The sequence below is a fragment of the Pararge aegeria genome, chromosome 12 (assembly GCF_905163445.1).
Source record: "Pararge aegeria chromosome 12, ilParAegt1.1, whole genome shotgun sequence".
NCBI lineage: Eukaryota > Metazoa > Arthropoda > Insecta > Lepidoptera > Nymphalidae > Pararge > Pararge aegeria.
Window position 1 is genome coordinate 14,278,213 of NC_053191.1, and position 24,877 is coordinate 14,303,089.

Sequence of the window (24,877 nt, forward strand, 5' to 3'; positions counted from 1 at the left end):
GACTGGAGTTGTTTCGTATATAAAATGTTTCTAAAGTGCAAGCATAAATACTTGGTATTTATTTTAATTTATATGAATTTCTTATTTTCTACCTTACTATCTAACACTGAAAAGGAATGTAAGTCTCACGATTCCGAACGTTCGCTAGCGCCATCTACCTATCAACGTTATTATCGCTAACGTACAACGCGGTGCGGTTCGCACGTCCTTGTTAATTCGGGATTTCAACACTTTTCTAAAATCCACTATCTTCGACTATCGCTGCCAGCATCTATACTTGAAACCGCTGCTGAGAACTATGGAGCCAGGAGCGGGGTACCCCACATAGGAGAATCCTGCATCGCCCGGTAAGTGGCATACGTGCATTCTTACTTTCAGTGTTAGAACTTTAATCCGTTACAAATATTCCACACAGAAGTGTACGTAACATAACGTCATAACACGCCAGCGACCACATATCTCGTACAAAAGACGCCTAGGGCCCTATAAATAAACGTAGCATAACGTCGGAATAGTTAAGCAGTATTTTGACACCCCACAACACAACAGGTCTTTCAATTGCATGAGAACATATAAATGTAAATAACGGAAATAAAACATTTTCATTTTAGGAAAAATAACTTTTTTATTAAGATTTGCGTGATACAAATTTAATTTTATTGTCATTTTCATACATTCAAAACTTTAGTCGGTCAAAACAAAAAGAGCTAACAACACAAATTCGAAAATAATTTATCTTCCAAACCATATTTGATCACGTTTAAGGTAAACGTAAACTCTAACTGTGCAGGCATGTATATAAATTATAATATATATATACAAATCTATATTTATTAAAAGAAAGTTGTTTAGTTACGCCATTTATAACTCAAAAACGGCTGGACCAATTTTTATGATATTTGATTTTTTGGATTATTCTTAGTCCAGAATAGGATACAAAGAATTACAATATATTCATAAAAAAAATGTTTGGCGGTACGAAGTTCGTCGGGACTTCAGCTAGTATATATTTTATCCAATGTTGCTTCCCAATTTCTATTATTTCTTTTTTATGAACAGTACCAGTAATATTTGTTTTGACCAACTTCCAGCTTTTGTTTGTCTTAATATAGAGTGCAAAAAATGTAAATAGGAATCTATCTTGTAATCTAAAAAAAATTTACTGGCCGGCAAAATGCTGGATAATTTTTAAATCTATTCTAAGTCTACAGGATTTCTAGAGTTACTTAATTTTAAGGCAACTTAATTCGCAAAATGTTAATCGAAAGAAAAAAGAAAGGTTTTGCAATATGTTAAGATATTTTGAATAGATAGTATTTTTTCATGAAGATAGAGATAAACAATTATAAATATAATAAATATTAAGTACAACTTTTGCATTCAACAAGTTTTTTTATGAGAAAAGAAACCTGATTAAACATTGTTGTAAAACATTTTGCAACTACGTTTATCTTCAGAGAATGCACCAGTGTGGTAAGTATATGCAATTTTTATTAGAATAATAAATAATAAATATTCAATTGAGATCAATTGTTACGAAGAGAAAGGAATATCCAATTCGAGATCAACATTATGTTTCATTTTTTTTTTCGCTTATACTAATTATACCTATCGATACGCTAAATTAAAATAATTTCAAAAAATACTGGCCCCAAATACCTTTTAATACTAAAGTTCTTACGTTTTTCTAGTATTCATATCACAAATTGTGATATTATATAAAATAACCTAACAGTGTTTGAACACAGAGAGAAACAATTTTGTAAAACATGATGCATTGCGTACACATTTAAATAATTTAAAACAGATGTAGAATAATGTTCAACTTCCGTGACAGAGCTTTAACAAAACATATTTTACATATCACACAAAATTTCTAGTTCGGTCTGAACCCACCCGTGTTGAGTGCTCTGAGCCTATTTTCGTCACATAGAAAAGAAAATAAAGTCCACACAGTATAATTTCTTATGCAACCTCTAATTTAATGAGCAAACTACAAGTGCTATAAAAACTATTACTTACTAAAGTTATCACCTATAAAGGCACACACATTTTCTATCTTACACATTTTAGATTTTAATAAGAACAATTCGTGTAAAAACTATTTCTATTGCGGTACCGAGTTTAAATAATATTAACAAATATTCGACGCTTTTAAAGCTTACCTCAATATCTTAAAATGTATAGTTTTCCAAAAACAGAGATGGTAAACCTTTTTATTAATATATTAGTTTTTTTTTACGACACATTATAATATCGATAACACGTTATCTTGGTGATTTGTGGGGACAATGTGTTTTTGTATAGTTTGTTTGGTAGTTACCTATCAAATGAAGAAAACATCAGTAAACATTTTTATTACGAGAGACAAGTTCTACTATTTTTACAGAAATGGATATAAAAAGTGTACCAACAATCAAAAACAGTAGGTGTTGTAAGGTAGAAGACAAACGGTAGTGTATTCAAGCCAAGTTCGAAAGGAAAAGGATTATGTTTACAAAATGCAATTATGTTGTAAATAAATGATATCAATTGGTTATATAAATTCTTCAATCAAAGTAACTAATATTTATATCACAGGTTCACCATCCCTGTAAAAATTATTATATTGAAATATATTAAGTACTTTCCATAAACTCTAGAAACACAACGCATTAAAATATCAAAAAACAGAACACTATACAAAATCGTCAATAACTATTTTTTGTTTGGAAATGATATGTGCAAAAAATATATGGGACAGATCGAATTTTTTTTGTTGTTATAAGAATTAGTGACCCCGGTTTAAAATTTAACCCTCAAAATTGTATAGGATATTAACTACACAAAATAAAATATATTAAAATGAGTATAATGAATTAATAAACCAATGTTGTTTCTTTTGTTTTTATTTATTCCACTGTAGTTAGCCTTTGACATTGTAACCGAGCGGACTAACTTGGTACAGGTATTGCAAATGTATTAACCCATATGAAGGGTTTCTACGCGGCTCCGTATCGGTACCCTAATAACTTGACAACACGTCTTCGCAGGGTAATTACTAACCAAGGCAGAAACCCTCCATGTGATACCCTAAAAAAATTGTTTCTGACCCAAATATTTTAGAACGTTTTTTTTTTCAAAAACGATAACACAAATTTAACCTACCGCACTAAACAAATTAAAATAAAACTAAATCTTATAACCTCGTTCAGGTTCCTTTAAAAAAAAGTAGTTTAAAAAAAAACTTATAGATAATACTTTTTTTTATCTAATATTGCCACCGTTGCCCTGTATTTTTCGTGGAACATTTTTTTGAGCATCATATTATAGTTTATTATCTAATATTAAAGTAAAATAATAATTAAGTAATCCTAAAAATTAATTCGGAGAACTATTTAATGCCACAACAATGGGAACTTTCACTTTAGTAAAAAATTAGTTCAATTTATTAACTAAAAACAGATTTTTTTATACGTCAGCCAGGTTATTGAGACTCATTATTTTACAAACTTAGAAAATGAGGCAGTGTTAAACGTGACCTGTTTGGACAAATGACATATGACAAACACAATACCGTGGTTTAATTTATTTTTTCAACTCAATAGAAAATTAGTTGCATAATGAACCATATGTGACAAGCAGTGGATATTTACCATTTCACAGATTGTAATCTTAGAAAGAGTACCTAAATTAACTGCACTGGCTCTTAGACTAATAAAACCTATGACTATTAGAAAGTAAAATAAAAACTTCAATCCTTAGATATTCTATATATATAAACTTAACGATATCCTTAAAAATTAAAATAAATGTATAGCGTTACTGGCCATTAAGTGTAAAATAATGCCACAGATTGTTTCTTAAAACAAATAAAATAATTCTAAGTAATTATTAAAAATAAGAAACTCGGTTCTGACTTTAAGTCACAGGTACGTTTAAAGTATATTTAACGGGACCTTTACAAAATGCACGATCTTACTTGATCGGCCAAAGTCGCTATTAAATTTCTTGGTGTTATCACATTGGAGATTTGCGAACGAGTTCACAGCGTGGTGATTTCGCTGTCTCAGTCGACACCGCGGTCACATATTGATTTCAATTTAGTGTAAATATCACGTGGTCGCTCATAAGATTCTTGATGTTCGAATTGTTATTATCGCAAGTCGCGCGAGACAATTCGATAAAAGGAAATGACCCAACGACTTAGATAGTGACGCTGTATTATAAACATCATGCACGTGGTCTCATCCCTAAAATATTGTGTGATGAACTGTGTAATGAACTATATATCGCGCGACGGGATCCCTAAAATAAATATTCAAATTTTGTGTAATAAATATCTCGTGGTTTCACAAGATTCTTGATGTTCGAAGTGATAATAAAGTTGAAATCGCGTCAGCCAGATCGTCAACAACGTGTATGACCAGACAACTCAGATAGTGACGCTGAACTATATATCGTGCGTGGGATCATATCTATGACCTTTTGATTCTAATTTTGAGTAATAAACTTCTCTTGGTTTCATAAGATTCTTGATGTTGAATTGACTTGATTTGACAGTGTTATTATCATTGACGACGCGCGAGCCAGGTAGATTAAAGGATGTATCACCCCAACAACTCAGATAATGATGCTCTACTATACATATTGTGACCCCGCACGATGTAAAATATGAGTTATGACCAGACGACTCAGATGATGACGCTGTACAATGAACATCGCACGGGGTCACATCTCTTAAGTATACATTACATTTTTGAGAAATAAATAATATCACGTAGTTTCATAAGATTATTGATGTTTACAGCGTTATTTGAGAGAGACAGATCAATAAAAGAAATTATAATTATGACAAGACCTCTCAGATGATGACGCTGTACTATAAACATAGCGCGGGGTCAGTCGGGGATTCTTGATGTTGACAGTGTTATTCTCATTAGTGTGGTGCGACATAAATCAGTACAAGGAATTTTAATTATTATGACCAGACGACTCAGATGTTGACGCTGTAATATAAAAATGGCGTGGGGTTACATATCTAATTTTTTTTTTTTCATTTTGAGTAATAAATTATATCACGTGGTTCTACCATATTCTTGTGTAAGACAGAGACAGATCAATAAAAGGAATTATGATTATGACGACTCAGATTATGACGTTGTACTACTTACTATAAATATAATGCGGGGTCATATCCCTGAATAAAGATTCCAATTTTGAGTAATAAATCTCACTTTGTTTCTTGATGTTCGAAGTTAATGTCGCCTCATATGGAGGGTGAGATGGTCGGACCTCGCGAAGGCTCTGCGGCAAAGAGGACAGGCGAAGGGCCGATGGCCGGTATGTTTGCGAGTATGACGAGTCAATTCATCCGATCGGGCAAATCTCCACCCACAGCCTGCCCATGCGCAACTGTAGGGCTTTTCACCTAGAACAGGATAACATATGTTTTAGCTCTATGAAATTGTTTTACTATGCAACATGCAACAGAATTATGAAATAATATTGAAGTAATATTGGAGTAAAAATATTAAATTAAAAGAAGCATATTTATTTCTCCATACAACCGAATTCAAAACATTCTTAGTGTTTACTCATAACAACCCTATTAAATATAAAAGAACGACACGCGCATAGTACCTACGCAACGCGTCGCGTACCTACTAAAGTGACAGAAGTCACATGATTTTAATTTTGCATGAGATGTCAGGGCAGTATCTGATTTCTTGCAGTAAAAACTACGGTAGTGGTTTGCTCAAAAACGATTAGGTTTTTTTGTATCACAGATAAGTCTCAGAGACAGTACAGAATGTACCTTTAAAGCTTGTGAAGTATTATCTATAATAGGATATTTGAATGCTATTATCATTTCCAATTAAACTATTTTAAACCTAAAAATATTTTTATTTCTTCACATTTTGAACTAGAAAAACAATAAATACAAAGGAACGAATAAAAATAGCGCAAAACGTCCCTTTGTGGTCACGTTACTGCCGTGTTGCTTTGTCTATAACCAATGGTTTTCCACTGACTAAAAATTGTACCACAAAGTACTAACCTGTATGCGTCCGTTTATGAGCTTTCAAATGCGAACTCTTCGTATAAACCTTCATGCAGCCGACAACATCGCATTTATGCAACCTCCTTCGATTTTGCTCTTCGTTCACAAACTCTTTATTATCTGTATCAGCTTCAGATTTTTGTGCCTCCAGTTTATATTTCCTCTGGGATAATTCACTTAGGGAGTCCGTTAGGGCGTTTTGTAGAGCGGTGTTGAGCAGGAAGTTTTTTATTTCGATATCTGCGGGTAGATTGGGTTTCATTTCGCTGGGTGGGATCGTGAAAGGCAATATTGGAGAGAAGAAAGGTTTGTTTGACAGTTCCATAGAAGCTGAGATCGCTTGCTGAGTTGGTAGCGGTGGGGGCTGTTTGTACCTGGAAATGAAGGATATTATGAAGTTAAAATACCATAGGCTTGCTTAACCAGGGGCTTATTGGCATGGTCAAATGTTGCGTATCAAAACTGGCACATTCCGCCATTTAAGCATCTTTCCCTCGCAATTAATTTTAGTTCTTAGTAATTTATTTTTTTCGATTTCTACAATTTAATATTAAATTATTTTATACAAAAAAAAATACATGTTACTTCTGTAAAGTGACATTACACTGGGAAACCAAATACATGTGAGCAGCGAAACAGATGCCATAGTCCACTGTCCCTGTTGCTAAACCGCTGCGAGCACGAAAGTCGTGGTACGCGCGCTGTTGCCGATGTTACATTACAGAGTAGAAACATGTAGAGTATATAATATTGAACATTAAGTATTTCACTAACGGGTTAAGAAAAAGTCATATAACAGAAGTAGTTAGTTTTAATAAATAACAATAAACTACGACAATACACACATCGCTATCTAGCCCCACAGTAAGCGTAGCTTGTGTTATGGGTACTAAGATAGCTGATAAATATTTTTTTTATGAATATAATACAAATAAATACTTATAATATACAGATAAACACCCAGACACTGAAAAACATTCATGTTCATCACACAAACACTTTCCAGTTGTGGGAGTCGAACCCACGGCCTTGCACTCAGAAAGCAGGGTCGCCGCCAAATGCGCCAACCGGCTGTCATAAAAACCGAGAGTTTTTTTTAATTTTTTATTTTACCCTGTATATCTTAGTAATGAGCGTTGTAGTCTTTTAAGGGCAATTTGGAAATTCATAGTTTCTGAATTTAATCCGGCATGGTCTGGTGGAATGCTTCAGCTACCACCCTACCGACAGAGCAATTTGGTATATGTAATAATTTCTGAATTTACTCATGTATGGTCAGCTACCATTCTACCGACAGAGACCCTCCGCCGAGCAATTTAGCATTCCGGTAAGATTTTGCGTTGAAACCAATAATGAGTATGGTTTAATATTACTGCAATATTATCTAATATTTCCGTGTGCTGACGGCAGATCAGAATACAGTTGTAACCACCCCAGTTGTCGGCGGGTGTCGGACGAGGCGACTAAGGGAATATACACAGAGAACGAACAGCAGCATCCTCTGTGTTACTACTACCACCAACTGTGACCGCTTAACCGTCTGCCTGAGAAGCCTTTAGTCCAGTTTATGCAGGACTGTTTATGCTGTTGATGGTGATCACCTCCACCAGGTGAGATTGGAGTAGAGTGCAAGCTCGTAATCGCAATTTGATCAAAGTAAAGTCTAAGACCTCGTTTTGTTTGCTCGCTCTTTAATAATAATTCATTAAAGTGAATGTAAATTACCTGCTAGCGTTTTTCATTTTTCTAGTGCTCCGAAGGTCGGGACCTATTTTAATTCTTGGCAGTTCGTGATTTGATCTGAAAAATAATTTCTTTTATTAAAACGATAGCTAGAGTGTAGCAAAAGTTTAACTTAAGTTTTATGAATCACTCGTTCCTTATTCAGAACATCAAAAATACAACATGCATTAATGATCGCCGACCTTCAAAAGAAGATGGCACTTTAAGAAGAAGAGGAATTCATGGTGCTATAAATTTTACGGCGCTCTTTCGATATCAAATAAATCAAAGTTAACTTCCACGCGATCGAATTGGTAAATGTAGGTAGAAAATTTCACACAACCCCTCCGATACAGTCGTAAGGTGGACATATAATCTCCACTATAGGTGAATGGGACCTACGGCGTTTGGTTCTTTAGATCAGTCTCTGATCTTTGACAAACTGAGATCATGATCTGTTCATTGAACTCTATAGAATGCTTATTAATTATATATGTATATATTTTAATACTTACTCTAAATGAATTTGAGGACTTGTCGATTCTTCGACTTTGGTAACTTTCGAAGAAGTTGGGATGTTATTACCTGTAAACAAACAAAAATGGTTTAAATAACGAAATGGCAAATGGCGAAATGCCCCCGGTCGATATATTCTTCACCACAGACATACAAGCAACCAGTATAATGTTATACAAGAAAAAAATAATAGGATTACGAAAACCAGCGGACGTGTGGACTCTTGGACAGACAGACGCTTTCCGTTAATAGGATACCGTTGGCACCCTTCGGGTACGGTACCCTAACAAGGACTTTGTCAATACAATCCAAATACTTAAATAAAATCTTATTTTACGATGATGATATTTTGATGATGAATGCAAACTGTGGCACACTTATTTTATTTTTTTTCTCCACAACAAGTAACGTCTAAATGGTCGCGGGCTAACCCATTAGGGATATATAAGTTATAATATCCGAACATCAATAGCAGAGCAACGCGCAGCATACCTTGGCTCCCCAGGATCGCTCCCTGAAGCACTTGGCGACCTGGGCGGCCTGCTAAGCTTCTGGAGTGAGCTCGGCTGCCTGGAGTGACTTAGCGGGGAGCCCTAACAGTGGCACTCCGTACAACGGAAGGTTCCGGCCTACCCAGTGCGGAGACAAGCCCAGAGAAAGAAGAAGAAGGAGATCCCAACATCAACTATCGGTTTCTACGCAATCTCTCTACGTTCGTACCGGAACTTTTGTATTTTTACTATAGTTTGTAGTGTTGTAATATCGGTAATTTTGTAGTAAATGCTGTGCACACCTTTAAGTGGCTAGTCACACGGATTAGAAACAAAATATTTGTGATTTTCCTTTACTATGTATTGTGAACAAGCTGTTGGTGTTCCTTTAAATAAATAAATCAGCGTGTTGATTATGGGCAAACCCTCCCTTTGGGAGAAGCCTTAAGTCCAGCAGTGGACTGCTAAAGGCGCTATTGATGAAATAAGTTACTGAATAAAGCAGCAAGCAATCAATTGCTGCACGTAAACCATTAATATAGTTATCAACTCATTACCGGCCCACTACAGAGCACGGGTCTCCTCCCACAATGAGAGGGGTTAAGGCCGTAGTCCACCACGCAAGAGTATTATGGAGAACTCTCAGGCATGCAGGTTTCCTTACGATGTTATCCTTCACCATTGAAGCAAGTGATATTTAAATTACTTAAAGCGCACATAACTTTGCAAAGTTAGATATGCGTGCTGGCATTCAAACTTGGCCCCCCGAAAGTGCAGTCGAGCTCCTACCTACTGGGCTAAAACCGCTTCAACCAAACTTATGCACCAAATGTATCTTAAGCATATATTTTTTAATATTCCATTTTATAAGTCGGTTAGCAAATAAATAATTACGTAATTAACAAGACACGCAAATAAGTCACGCAATTACCGAGATAGCAGTTATTAGTTAATTAATGAAGGGGTCTGTGACGTTAGAACTCAAATATAAATATACAATTAATGACGTGAACCTATAATTTACTCGGCATAACCGACGCACGAGACTCTACAGTAGCATGGTATCGGTGCCAAATACTAACTAACTAAAAGTGAAAACGTGATAAACTAAAGGAAATAAGAATACTCACCGTAGCTTTAGGATGAATTTATAATAATCTGGCATTTGTAAAACAAAACATTACAATCTACAAAAAAAAGTGGATATAGGCAATCGATTTACTAGAAATGGTAACTAGTGACATCTGCGAAAGGTGCAGAATTTATTTGTGAGGTTTATTCTATGATTTAAAGCATAGTTCCAAAGGTAATTTTGGACCTACTAACGTATAAGTATAAATAAGCTGATTTCTAAAACAAATATACCTAGTTTTACATATATAATTATACAGTTTTTGTTACGTTTGTTAGTCTCTGTATGATGTATGTACATACATCATATAGGTCTTTTTCTTAATAGTTTATATTTTTAACCCACGAGGCAAAAACGACGGGGTGTTATAAGTTTGACGTGTATGTGTTTAGTTCTGTCTGTGGCATCGTATTTCCCGACCGAAAAAACAGATTTTGATTTTGCTTTTCTGCTTGAAAGGTGAATCAGTCGAAAGTGCTCTTAGCTATGTTTGATGAAAATCGGTCAAAGATGGCCGCCGCCACAAAATGGCGGATTACATAAATTTAACACAACTCTCTCAATAAAATAAAAGGCTTGAGTAAAATATTTTAAACAAATAACAAATTTCAAATCACATTTTTTTTACAACATCCTCAAAATGTGTATGAAATGCTCGACTAGAGTACAGTATATTGACAGTCAGTGGGGTTTTATTAAAATTTTTAACTTATATATTAATAATTATAGACGAATGACGAAGGAATAACCGCTCAAGTTGCTAGTTTAATTGAGTTGAAAGACCCCCGTCGTAGGCAAAGGATTTTTTTTATCCCGATGAACGTGACACGGTTTCCAATAATGCCTGATTGAATAAATTTACATAATAAGAAGTAATTGCCGGCTTACAACATTGTATCGTACTATCACGCTAAAAACTCATTTGTTAATCAATCCTGTTTAGGCTTTATACAGCTCTTGTTACGCTATGAACTCTTGGTATTTTTTCGCAAGCACTAACTACAATATTTTGTTTTTAAATTATAAGGTTAATTTAAAAAAAATTGGCAGAGAAATGAATTTAAACGTTAATAAATTCAGTTCTCTTTCCGAAGTGACTTAAAACAATTATTAAATACTTTTTGTATTTAGTTTATGATTTGATTTTTTTAAGGTGGTGATAGCCACTTTAGGGTAGGGTTAATAGGTTAATAAAATTCTTTAGTGTTTTTTGTAACGGCCTATTGGCGCAGCCTTATTTCTGAGTCTTAGGCTGTGGGTTCGATTCCACAACTGAAAATCTGTATATTATAAGTGTTTATGTATATTATTCATAAAATATTCATCAGTCATCTTAGTACCCATTGTTATCACTGGCTACGCTTACTTTGGGGCTAGATCGCGAGGTGTGTATTGTTGTAGAATATTTATTTATTAATTTAACCTTTTTGAAAATACCTAAAAAATGTTCTCAATTCGACTTTTATTTCAATTGTAAAATCTTTCTTTATCGATTCCAAAACTCTATCTCAACTCTATATATCCATCCTGCTTCTTCACGAAACCATCAAGTGCCACGAGGTTGGCTCGGGTACTATGACCTTCGGGTTTGCCATCCAACAACTTTTTGGGAGCTTGAACATATGCAACACACGAGCACATCGCATTCATAGTTTAGACTACTATATATATTAGGGTCTTTCGAATATTCCTTTAGTTGTTCGTAGCGAATGCGCCGGCAAACACTTCCTCAACGGAAATACGAAGCTTTCTTAATTATTGATTTATCTTTTCTACAGCGCACGCAGAATAATAATTTAAATATTCTCTAATAAATAATTAATTGATTTATCGTAGTATCTCTACGCGATCGAATCAGAAATGTGGAGATTCGTAGAAGAACCAAAGTTACCGACATAGCTCAACGAGTCGCGAAGCTTAAGTGGCAATGGGCCGGGCACATAGTTCGGAGAAAGGATGGACGTTGGGGTCCCAAGGTGCTGGAATGGCAGCCCCGTACTGGTAAGCGCAGTGTTGGTCGACCCCCAACGAGGTGGACAGACGACATTAAGCTCGTCGCAGGTAGCTGTTGGATCCAAGCGGCTCAGAATCGTGGAACTTGGAACTCCCTACAAAAGACCTATGTCTAGCAGTGGACGTCTATCGGTTGATCTGATGATGATGATGATTTATTACTGACTACAGAATAGAATCAGGAATTGGATTATTACGTACGACAACAGTAATTACATTTGGAAACGTATATTACAATGAATATCACAAATACAAACTGTTTATCATTAGGATATTCATATTTTAAGGTAATTATTGATTCTATTGTGCATTTCCTATTGGTACAACACCACATACCACAAGGTTATTAACACACAATGTACAAAGTAGGCCAAATAAATAAAAAGGTTGTATTCTTATTTATGCCATTGTCTACTAGCTGTTTCTGAGGCGTCGTCGGTGTGTTTTACCTACTTTGAGTCTACTTTACATAGTGGTCACATAATTGCAGCAGGAATCCTTAGGGTTTCATATTAAAGTCCTCACGGGTATGTCGAAAGGGTGTCGACTTTTTTTTTAATTTTTCTTGACGTCAGCTCTTGACTGCTATCTCACCTGATGGTAAGTTTATATGCATTCTAAGATGGTAGCGGGCTAACCTGTTAGCGAGTATGCCAGTTATATTTAAACCACAACCCAAATCAGTCCCTACGCGATATCGTGCCCGAACTCAAAATCGTTTAGCGGCACGTTAAGTGCTTCTAAACGATTATATGGTAACTAGATGATGTGGTATGGTAACTAGCAACGGCCGAAGACTAATGCAGATAAAATTCAGAAATTATAAATTCCCAAATTGTCTCTGCCGGGGATCGAACCCGAAACCTCCAGCTTAAAACCACAGCGCTCACCGATGCGCTAGGCCGTCAGAATATGACTATGCCGAATAATGTAATAGCCACCGTATATGTACGGTTTCTTATGAGGGGAAAGTATTGAAATTATTTCAGTATTGAAATTAGTTAAGCGAACATTCTATTCCGCAAACATGACATTTAACTTCTTATCTTTTTGTGACAAACGGCTAATAGCTGACTACAGACTTCCATTTGAAAAAAAAAAACAGAAGTGTGAGAACTTCCTTTTCAGAGGTGTGATGCATCGAACCCTAACAATTAAGAGATTTATCGGCGTAGTTTCACGCGAACAAGATTTTGTTTAAATCGTATAGACCTAGATTAGTACTAAATGATGACTAAATGCAGTAATACCATTAGTTTAGTTCAAAATTATCAACAGAATTAAACCGATTCTCACACTCAGTCGACAATTACACGTTAATTTATGAACGAGAATATTCGCTCTCTGGCGAACAGGAATTGTACTTACTTATTACGACATTCAGTAGAAACTAACCGCTGATGGCTAATGGTTTTAGCACGCGCATACTCACTAAGAGGTCTACGGATAAGTGGCTACTTCTGGAGGGAAATATGAGACCGATGTCTTTATTCACTAAAGTGTTTGATAAATCAAACATGGTTTACGGTTTATAAGTTTACTAGTTGTTGCCCGCGAATTCGTCAGCGTTTGATTTTGTTTTTTGATGTGGCATTCAATTTAGTTGTAGTTCTAAAAAAAATTTAAGTATTCATTATCGCTAAGCCTTAAATGAGGGGTTTGCTGCTGTCCGCTGAGGAGTTATGTCGATGGAGATAGATCTCCATCGACATTCATCAGATCTACACAAAGTTTGGGCGGAATTAAACACATATTACAACCTCTATAGTACAAAAATAATTATTTAAATCGGTTGTACTTTGTGGGATTTATGGTGTAAAATAGACAAACACTTTCATCCCCCCCCTCTTCCAAAAGAATCGAGCTTAATGTCGGGATAAAGAGTATCCTAACTTGGAACTTCTAACACTTCCAAAAACAAAGTTTCATGAAGATCGGTTAAGTAGTTTTTGCGCGAAAGCGTAACAAACTTACATTGACGGAGGACGGAAAAAAATTATTTTTTTAAGTCGACTCATTCGCGGACGATGTCGCGCGGGTCCTCTAGTGATAATTTATATAAGGTATTGTATATTTTCTTTTCAATAATTTTCAGTGCCAGCTCGGAGTTAGGAAGTTGTCGGTGTCAGCCCCCGTGCGTCGGAGAGCACGTAAAGCCGCCGGTCCCGGTTATTATCATTTAATTGTGGTAATAGTCGTTAAAGCCTACCAACCCGCATTGGAGCAGCGTGGTGGGCTAACGCTCTAAAACCATCTCCCCTATGAGAGACGAGGCCGGTGCATAGCAGTGGGAGTTTAAAGGCTACGGATGATGATGATTACAACAACAGGGCTTTTGTTATCTAAACCTTTACCAATGTTTCCAAAATCTCTCCATATTTCAAATCCGTTTGTGTTTTCTATATAGCAGGAAAAGCGGTAGTTTTTCACTGAAAATAATAATTGCACTTGGTATTGCCTCTATTAAACGTTAGAGTTGTAACGTGGTCCCTTACTATTTGCCTCATAAAAAGGCTCATAGCCACCCAGCGGAGATTGAGAGAGCACAGAATTAAAAACATACAGAATCCGTGTACCTAAACGACTAATATTTAAGCATCAAACACCACTCCACTTCAGCAGTGTTTCTGGAACAGGCGGTTAGTCACTTCATTCATTTAGCAGTTGACAGTTATTATTTTTATGAATAATCCCTACTAATCCCTATCCCTACTTCCCTACTTTCCTACTAATATTATATATGTCAATGTAAGTTTGTTTGTTACGCTTTCACGCAAAAACCACTTAACCCATCCTCATCAAACTTTGTACACTTATTCTTGAAAGTGTTAGAAGTAATATAGGATACTTTTTATCCCGACATTAAGCTCGGCTCCTTTGGGAGAGGTGATGAAAGTGTTTGACGATTTTACACTGTAACTCCGACAAATTATAACCGACTTAAATAATTATTTTTGTACTATAGAGTTTATAATATGTGTTTAATTTTGCCCAAACTTTGTGAAGATCTGAATGTGGTTAGACGACAGAACTCCTCAGCGGACAGCAGCAAACCCCTCATTTAAGGCCTAGCGATACAGAATACTTTAATATTTTTTAGAACTACAACTTTTTCTGCGTTTGATTTTCTTTTTTGAATGCCACATCAAAAAAAAAAAAACCAAACGCAGACGAAGTCGCGGGCAACAGTTAGTATATACATAAATACTTATCATGACTGAAGATAAATGAAAATAAAGTTTTAAATAGTGCAGCTTCGATAGGAGCATAAGCATGAAATCCAGTTTCTAGATATGTATCTCAGGTGTTAGTTGGCTCATTTGTTACCTATTATGACCGCTATAATTCCCTCCTTTTATCCTTTAATGTTCTAGCGCTTATCTGGTTGAATCTACTTAATGGTAAAAGCTGCCCGTATGGTATTGCAACAATATACACAACTGTATATATTGTTAAAATTGATTTCCTAAGGCGGCGATTCAACAATTTATCTTCAAGTGTGATATTTCAAGGACACGGCACTTTTAGACACATTGCGTTACATGAGAGAGAAAAGAGAGGCGAGAGTGAGTGAGCGAGATTTTAACGTAGTAAGCTGATAAAGAAGAGAGATATAAAGTCTTATTTTATTGGTGGTCGTTTTTAATAAATCCCCTTTGCTTATCGTAACAGCCAATATTAAGAAGAAGCAATGTTTTTCGTATCTTGGAAAGGACTTAAGGACGACCGCAAGCAATACTGCTTAAAAATGCCTTCTAAAAACGAAATAACAGTATAAATATATGATACTTTACTAAGATTATAAATCTGAAAGATTGTTGGTTTGTTTGTCCTTCCTTTACGCCCTAACTAAGGAACCAATCAACTTAATTTGAACCACAAAAACCAATCAGCATAGAATTAGTTGACTGGATGCGAGACTAATATGGGCTTTTTATGCCATGAAAACTAACGATTCCCACGGATTTGCAAAAAAACCGTGGCCGAAAAACACGGACAACAGGTAGCAAAGACTTTTATAGAACTAATTACCTGAAGCAAAGATGTGCAAGAGTTAGGATTTTTTTTATTTATATAGTTACGAGCTAAGGTTCGGGGAATGGAATTACAACACGGATGGTTAAAGCCCTCGTACCTATATTAGCAAACGAACTCGCCAGAAACTCCGCGACACGTACAATCTCTACACGGTTCAGTTTTATTACATTCCTCGAGCAATACTTTCTCCTTTAAGCATTGCTCCTCTTCCGCTTATCTTTCTTCTTGGTCCTAACTGTATTGGCTTCGGTACTGAAGATGTCCTCTCGAGAAAGCTGGATCGACGTGCATCGGTTTATTTATTCCGGACTTCGAATTCCCAAAATGAATTCGTTACGTTCGTTCATTCTAAATTTTGTATATTCTTTGGATTTTTCAAATACAGGACAGTTCATCCGTCCGATTCTTAAAATTTTAAATGCAAAGAAGCAATGAGTATTGTTCTTAGGTTGTGACTCTACGCTGACGCTTTGACGCCGCGCCGGTACGAAAGTATTCACACGACATTCTGCCTTCTAAATTTAAGTTGACAGAGCCGACTTGAACTGCTAGTTCACCGATGTGACCAGTTTTTTTTTTGCCCATCCCATCGCCATCTAGCCCCAAAGTAAGCGTAGCTTGGGTACTAAGATAGCTGATTAATATTACATTTATAGACATAAATACTTATAATAGACAGACAAACACCCAGACACTGAAAAAATTCATGTTCATCACACAAACATTTTCGTGGGATGAATGTTTGTGGGAATCGAACCCATGGCCTTGGACTCACAAAGCAGGGTCGCAGCCCACTGCGCCAGTCGGCCGTCGGATGTGACCAGTGGAAAATTATAGAATGTTTTTTATTTTTTTTACCTAACGGCTAGAGCACAAAAGATCCTGGAGGGTCGTGCATCCGCTGAAGCGGGCCTCACTACAAGATACCTAACGGCTACCTTTTGGTTTAATGTACTAACGCTTGCCGTAGTTGTGATGGTCACAGAGACCTCGAACAAGCAAGCATGTGGGATGCCGTCAAGCACGATGGACTGAAGATATAAAGAGAGTTGCATAAAGGGGGTGGGAAGATGAGCAAAGCCGAGCATCGTTTTTTGGGAAAAGTTTAGGTCTGCAGGCTGAATGAATGAATGAATGGATATACTTTTATTGCACATCACAAAAAGTTCTTAAAAAAGGAAAAGTATAAATTCGCAGTCTTATCGCTTCATAGCGATTTCTCCCAGGCAACCCATAGCGAAGAAAACAAATACAGAAAATGGTTAGGTGGTGTATATATACAGATACCTATAAAAAAATGCATTACTTAAATAAATGTAAATAAAACAATATGTATTTTTAACTAATAACAAATAAATAAATAACTATTTATTTATTTGTTATTAGTACCAATATAAAAAAATTTGGAAAATCCAAAAGTGCACGCCTCATAATCTCATTTTTTTCACAATAAAATTGAATTTTTTTTAACTGAAACTTTCAATGCTCATTACAATTTTTTTTTTTCATAATAATTATTATTCATTTTTTGTAAACAAGACACGGGAATGTCATAATGATTGCACATTGAAAGTTACAATTAATATTAGCTAGAATAATTACATGGAAATTTAACGACAGTGAATTGAACGCTCATATTAACTAAGAAATTATGTCGTGTGTTACTTTAGATAATTAAAAAAAAATTATTCCGATACGATCATTTTTTCGACCAATTTTGATGCCACATACACCCGTCCATACACGGACGTCCAGAAAAGATTATGTTTAATGTTATTATTTACTATGTTAAACAAAAAAATTGTTATTGAAATGTCTTTTATGTGCCTGACAAATTATTTGACTTGATATTAGTGTACTCAAATTAACCTGTAAGTGCAATATAAATAACAAAAAATCAATTTCAGTTTCGAGAAAACTGCTTTTTTTGAAATGTCGATAGTAGAGCACAACCTCAACACTTCGCTTATGAGGCGTGCTAATATATAAAAATTACATTTACTTATAAAATTAAACTTGGTTTAGAACTATAATCTTCATTTTATGTAAAATAGACATATTATAAATAACACTGCTTCGAGCGATCAAAGAAGTAAACTTTTGCTTATGCTGTATGCGCAGGGATCTAAGCAAGTTGTATGAAAATTCATGATTCATGAAATATAAATTCAACATACTCGTATTCCTTACAGAAGTCGATAGCGATTCGAGCCAAAACTGCGCAATCGCCCGTTTAAGAGCAAATCCATGTGACAATAGCTATTATTATGTATAGTATGATTAACAGCCTTGTTAGTGTCGACTCGCAGCTTATTTATAACTTAATCCGAACTTAGAAGGGATCGGGTGAGGTTTTTGTACCGCCTAGCGATTTTGAGTTCCGTTATTGTGTTGTGTACCTACCCACTGAACTTATTTAGGGACTCGGTAAAATTTTCGAACATAAAGGCCAGAACTTAAAACATATCTGGAAATAATTTTTGATGCGAAATTTTATCGCACTTATAATGACAGTGATATTAATTTTCAAGGCATGGAACTTGGAAGTAGGCACGGAAATGGATCTTAAGAACTCGTAATCCTTGACACAAGACCCATATCCCTGTCAGGGATATGGGTCTTATGTCATTAATTTGGCCGGGAAATCGATCCCTAGACGATCCAGGTAATCCAGGTAAGGATCCAATCGCAAAAATAGTAATATTATATATGCGAAAGTATGGATGTATAATTGTTACTTAATGTTTGTGTGATGAACATTAATGTTTTTCAGTGTCTGGTGTTTATACTTAAATGTAAAGTATTTATGTATATTATTCATAACAAATATTTATCAGTCATCTTAATACCCATAACACAAGCTACGATTTCTTTCGGGTTATTTTCTCGAGTACTGTTGGCAATCCTAAAAAAAACGTGTAAAAAACGTGTTAATAATAACCGAAATTATACTTTACAGGCTTTAAAAGTACATTATGTACTGTATCTGAGACTTATCTGTGAAACGGAAAACCTTATAGTTTTTGAATAAAGTTTCTTGAGTTAAGTTTTGAGTAAGCTCTAAAAGAAATTTGATACAGCCCTAACATCACCTGCGAAATTAAAATCATGTGACTCCTGTCACTTTATTAGGTACGCGTCGCGTGGCGTAGATACTATGCGCGTGTCGGTCTTTTATCTTCAATAGGGCAGTCGTAAGTAAAAACTTAAGAATGATTTGAATTCGTTTGTATGGAATAATATATATGCTTCTTTTAAATTTATTTTTAAAACATTTTTACAGGGTTATTCCTTATGAAATATACTCATGCATCCTTCAGCGTTATTCGGTTTCACGTTGCATACATGGACATTCAAACACGCCAACGAAGTCGTGGGCTACAACTGGTTACAATAATAAACGGAAAATTGCTTACCGCTCCGCTTATCACTATCGCAGATTTCAATTTTATCCATTTAGAGTAAACGCTTAAATAACACCTAACTTACAAATAATTAGTGTCCGGGCGCTGTGACTGTTTAGTTTTGAATAATATCAAATGGACAGTTATATCGAGTGACATTGCTTACCTATTTACATTAAATTATTACGATTATAAAGAGAAAGGTGGCAGATATCGTTGACAGGTTGGCTCGACTACGATTTGGCCTGATGGTACTAAAGTAGGTAAGACCTGTAGGGCTAACATGAGCTCAATGGGATATTTGTCAATTTTGTCGTCTTATGGAATGTTGAAGGGTTTTAAGATAAATAAATATTAATAGAAATAATCAATTATTGTTTTACATGTTAAGATCAAGGCAGGTTGAGGTGGTTTTAATCTCTCTTAATAGACAAGCATCTCATAAACCAAATAATAGTCATCATACGAGCACAGCAGCCCACTGAGTCCACTGTCTGGTGACTCTGATTTAACTATTTTCGAATATATCATATTATATTTAACATCAATAATTCTTATTATTATTAGTATAATTAATACAGTTTTGTATGGTGGCAACGTGAAGCAGTTAAAATGTTGATTGTTATAGGTAGGTGTTTTATGTAATAAAAAACATTTTTTCCCCAAATGCCAATTGTCACCACAAAAAATTACGAATATGCAAGATGCATATTCGTAATTTTTCTATTCCAATATCTATACGAAAAAAAAAATTTAGAAAATCCGTGTATAAATGACGGAGTTATGCCCGACGAAAAAAAAACATCTGCAAAAATACATCCGAATTGATATCTCCTCCTTTTTGTGGGGACTCGGTTTAAAACAATGGTCTTTAGTAGATGTACAAAGGTGGGTACTGGTTCCAAACAAAATAACCATTGGTCTTTATTTTTTAATCGGAGACTACTCGTACTTGGCCACTTTTTTGAAGGAAATAGGCGGGGTCTTCTTCCTCAGGCTAAACGAACTAGCCGAGCCGCATTCGCAATAATTATAGTAGCGATCGGAGACTACAGGTTTGATTTCCGGCAGAGGCAAATCATGTTTTTATATGAAACGAAGATACTGACTGTACGATCTGCTGCCATCGCCAAATAAGTGATTAGCATTAAAGTGACACTGTGAGATGATGATAAAAATATAATAATATCAGGCTGGGTTCATTGTGGGCTTCTTCTAGACCGTAGGAGTGTTTAGAATCCTTATAGCTTTCATTTGAAATGTATGTAATAGTTTCGTTTATTTCAGTGCGCTTATAAATGAAGTAAATATATAAATTAATGCATACATATTATAATTATTATTTGTCTCAAGAAAGTTCAGACTTAGCTCTTCAAATTTTACACATGCGAAAATATGTTTTTTTTTTACTCGAACCATCATGCATGTTAGTAAAAACCTAAATGGAAGCATGTTTAAGCTTTCTAATCTACATTGGGACACTGAGAGAAGTAGCCAGTGGTTAGTATGAGTGTTAACTCGCTCTGTATAGTTCTTTGCTCTGTGCTCAGTTTCTTCCTTTATTGTTGTTATATTGAGATGCTGGTGTAGTTCTGTTATCTTAGTGATGGTGCATTTGATATGGTTTTAAGGACATTGTTTTGAAACCTTTGAAGTATTTCTAAAGTTTGAGTTTTTTGATGCGCCTCAAAGCTCAATGCCATATGTCCACACAGGTTTTATTATGGTCTTGCAGATGAGTAGTTTGTTATTGAGGGAGACACGCGAGTGCCGCTCCAAAAGCCATTTCAGATTTCTTACAATTTGATTAAGTTAAGAAATAAATGAATTTTGAATTTTAATCTTGAATTTCGAATTTGAGTTCATCGCGTTTTTTTCATTATTCGACGGCCGACTGGCGCAGTGGGCAGCGACCCTGCTTTCTGAGTCCAAGGCCGTGGGTTCGATTCCCACAACTGGAAAATGTTTGTGTGATGAGCATTAAGTGTTTTTCAGTGTCTGGGTGTTTATATGTATTTTCTATGTATATATAATTCATAAAAATATTCATCAGTCATCTTAGTACCCATAACACAAGCTACGCTTACTTTGGGGCTAGGTGGCGATGTGTGTATTGTCGTAGTATATTTATTTATTATGTGAGGCTTCCATGTTTTTCAAGGTGCATTCCAAGATATTTTGCTGTCTAACAATGAGTTATTATATCTTGTCCAAGTCTGACAGGAGTAACATGACACAAACACAAACATAGTGTAACATTATTAAGGTAAAGCAGCAGCAAAAAAACAACAAGTTACTTGTACCCGAGAGCTCCTTATATTTTGAAAGCAGGGCATGCAGGAAACACGTCCTAGAAATTGCCGCCCTTTGTTCACCAACATGCGGCGTATAGGTGTTAAGCATCATGTTTTGTAATAACATCGGCGACCAACCAGTTCAGACCGTAACACAGTAATGTTGCTTGTCGACAGAAATAAGCACGGTAGTACTTCTCCGGACGAGCTGTCACAAAAAGCTCTACCGTTACCTACTAAAACCTCCGGCTAGTGTGGATATTGCCCAATGAATAGGCGTAAGCGAAAGCGAATATGCTTTCTAACCTATATATAAACGCGTGATAGTTGAACTTTTAACGACAGGTATAAAGACTAACGGCACGGTCAAATGTTACTACGTGCTAATCACTTGGTTTACATTTCCTGAAACTGCTGCACTCATGTGAAATATCCCAGACTGATTTCGGTCACGGCGGCCAATGACCACAGAGACTTTTCATCGTACGTGGGAGATGGGTACGACGAGTATAATAACAATAGTTTCCCTGACGGATTTCGGCCAGGGTGGTCAATATCCAGAGAGATTTTCCAACTACGCGGGAGATATTATACTGCACAAGTGCATTCTCTATTTCCTCAGTCTCATGACGGAGCTGTGAATTATAACTACCTTATCTACTTACAGCAAAAAACTGAGTTAAAACTGAGTTTGAGACTTGTTCTGCATCTGCAAAAGGAGCTCTGCCCTCCTTACGATAAGTCCAATAGCTAAGTTCAATTAATTATGATGCTAAATAACAGTACGACTCACAAAGTATGACTTCTATCTATAGTAACCATAGTGATATTGTGTGGATCTTGAACAGTAATCCACAAACCCTCTGTATTGTGTCTCTAATCTGTAAAACCCGTGTACCTAAAACCAGTCTTTAGAAGACAATGATATTCTGATGATATAAGATACATACGTGTATAACTCTGATGCCCGAAACCCGATGCACTTTTCTTTAGCGCGGCAGAGCTCCATCACCTCAGTTTTAGCAAAATATCAAAAACTCGCATTTAGTTGCCAATAACAAGACAGAATAGAAATGAAATCTTAGTGTTAACATTATTAAGATAAAGCTAAAAATACCAAAAAAAAAAAATGTTACCTATACGCAGTGGCGTGCACAGGGTTTTGACCAGGGTATGCATAAAGCCGGTAAATGGCATAAAATGGAAAAATTTCCCTATGCAGTGGTATGCAGTGCTTTTGTGCATGTATGAAATGCACGTCCTATAAGGTGCCGCCCTGTGTCCATCAACCTGAGGCGTAGGTGTAAAACCTCATGTGCCCGTAATTACACCGGCAACCACGCCCGTCCGACCGGAATGTAGTATAGCTGCTTGGCAGTAGAAATAACCGTGGCTATAATTATAAAAGGCTTTGTCAGGACTGATTGACACAACTTACATACGAGACTGTTGAACGTAGAAAGTTACAAATTTTGAGAGATTATTATTTCCAACCCCAGTCGTGTAATAAATTAGATAGGTTTTTTTTTAATAATTCTACCTCTAAAGGGGTTAAAGAAGAATATTTATTCAGCACCCTAGTTATGTAATAAATAAGAAAGGATTTCTTTTATAAATCTACCTCTAAGGTCCGTGTAACACAAACTTTCTTTCCTCTAAATAAGGAAAGAAAGTTTGTGTTACACGGATTTAAAAAAAAATTCTCGCGAAGGGTTGCTTAGCTTAGTCAAACATTTTACTAAAGATTTCAAAAAAAAAAAACTGTACTGGATCTTTTATACGATCTATTGTAGAATACACCATACTGGACATAATGTGTCTAGAGAGGCAATTGAAGCGAAACTGCGTTAGACATATTAAACGTCGTAATTTAGTTCTGGATCGTAACATTCCAGCTACTGAAATTAATTTAGACCAAAGACTAAAAGTTGTTATAAAATTAGTACATGGTATACAAATAGTTGGTGACTTCTTCTAAGTTATATTGATTTTGCATGTTGTAAAGGCTCCTTTGCGTGGGTGAGATGAAGTTTTAAATCATGCGTGAAACAGGAAATAAAGAGATCCGAACATTTTCCGCGTTAGAGTTGGCGCCTTAGGAAAATGATTCTGGCACAATAATATAATGATAAGAAGTGCTTTGTTTTTAATATTATTTATGCTTTTTTTTGGTTGGTGGTTCCTTCTAATCATTTGTGGTTATATATTGTTGTTTATGTATAAATTAGTTGCGGAAAAATTTATTATTTTATACTATAGAAAGAAAGGTCTCATGTGTAAAAGTAATGTTGGTTTTCCTGGAAAAGCTTTATATAAAATAAATTAAACCTCAAGGGATATAAGAAATTCTTGGTAGAAGTTGATGCTATTCGCTGTTAGAATTATATGTGGTCAACCTGTAAGTATATTTCGCCAGTGTGCGCTGGTACACTATACGACTATTCTATACAACTAGCGGTCACATAACGGGCGTGGCAGATGTATGGCCCACTAACGTTATTTTCTTCTTGAGGTTCAATCTCCTCTGTGCAGTTTGGCTATCATTAAGGCAATCAGTATTCGGTAATCAGGTTCGGTATAATCGGTTGGAATATTTAACTTCGGATCACTAGGTACTGAGTTCGATTTCTGGATCGGGCCAAGAACTTGTGTAGAGTATTCTTTCTTTAAAAAAATTAAAAATATTAGGAAATTGGAAGGTGGCGGTGTCTTACCCTTTGCGTCATAGAGCAAGACAAGCACTCCGTCCTGATTATGGTGACTGGCATTCGTAATAAACGTTAATGTATATGTATTATGTATTTTATAATTATTTATGTATATCTATATATATAAAAGAGAAAGTGTGTATGTTCCGTATAGGCTCCGAAACGGCTGGACCGATTTCAATGAAACTTTCAGGGAATCTCCGAAATGACCTGGCGAGTAGTCCTCTAAAGTTTGGTGGCGATCGGAGCACTCCTATTTTTGAACTGTCAAACTGTCAAATACAGCTTTTATTTACTATGATGATATTCTATCGTTGGGTGTACATGGGTGTAGATAATGATCTTCTCCCGCTCGAGAAGAGAATAGAAGAGAATGAATACGGAGAGAAATAAATGATTTTATATATTATGAGACTTAAATTAAAAATTGATGTAAGTTTATTGTTTAAATAAAATCAAGCCAAATCTAGCCCGGCGAAGCGGGCTGGGTACACTAGTTATTCATAAAATTATCCA

General features: G+C 35.6%; 1 protein-coding gene across 1 annotated transcript in view; it reads right to left on the reverse strand.

The window, feature by feature from the left end:
- Positions 1–640: 640 nt before the first annotated feature.
- Positions 641–24,877, reverse strand: part of LOC120628211 (Krueppel-like factor 3) — a 64,887-nt gene continuing 40,650 nt past the window's right edge. Inside the window, exons 6-9 of the mRNA XM_039896465.1 lie at positions 8,281–8,350; positions 7,769–7,843; positions 6,041–6,417; positions 641–5,410 (exon numbers count right to left, since the gene is read on the reverse strand). Of these exons, the coding sequence (XP_039752399.1) occupies positions 5,238–5,410; positions 6,041–6,417; positions 7,769–7,843; positions 8,281–8,350 (695 nt within the window). The 3' untranslated portion in view covers positions 641–5,237. The remainder of the gene's footprint in view (positions 5,411–6,040; positions 6,418–7,768; positions 7,844–8,280; positions 8,351–24,877) is intronic.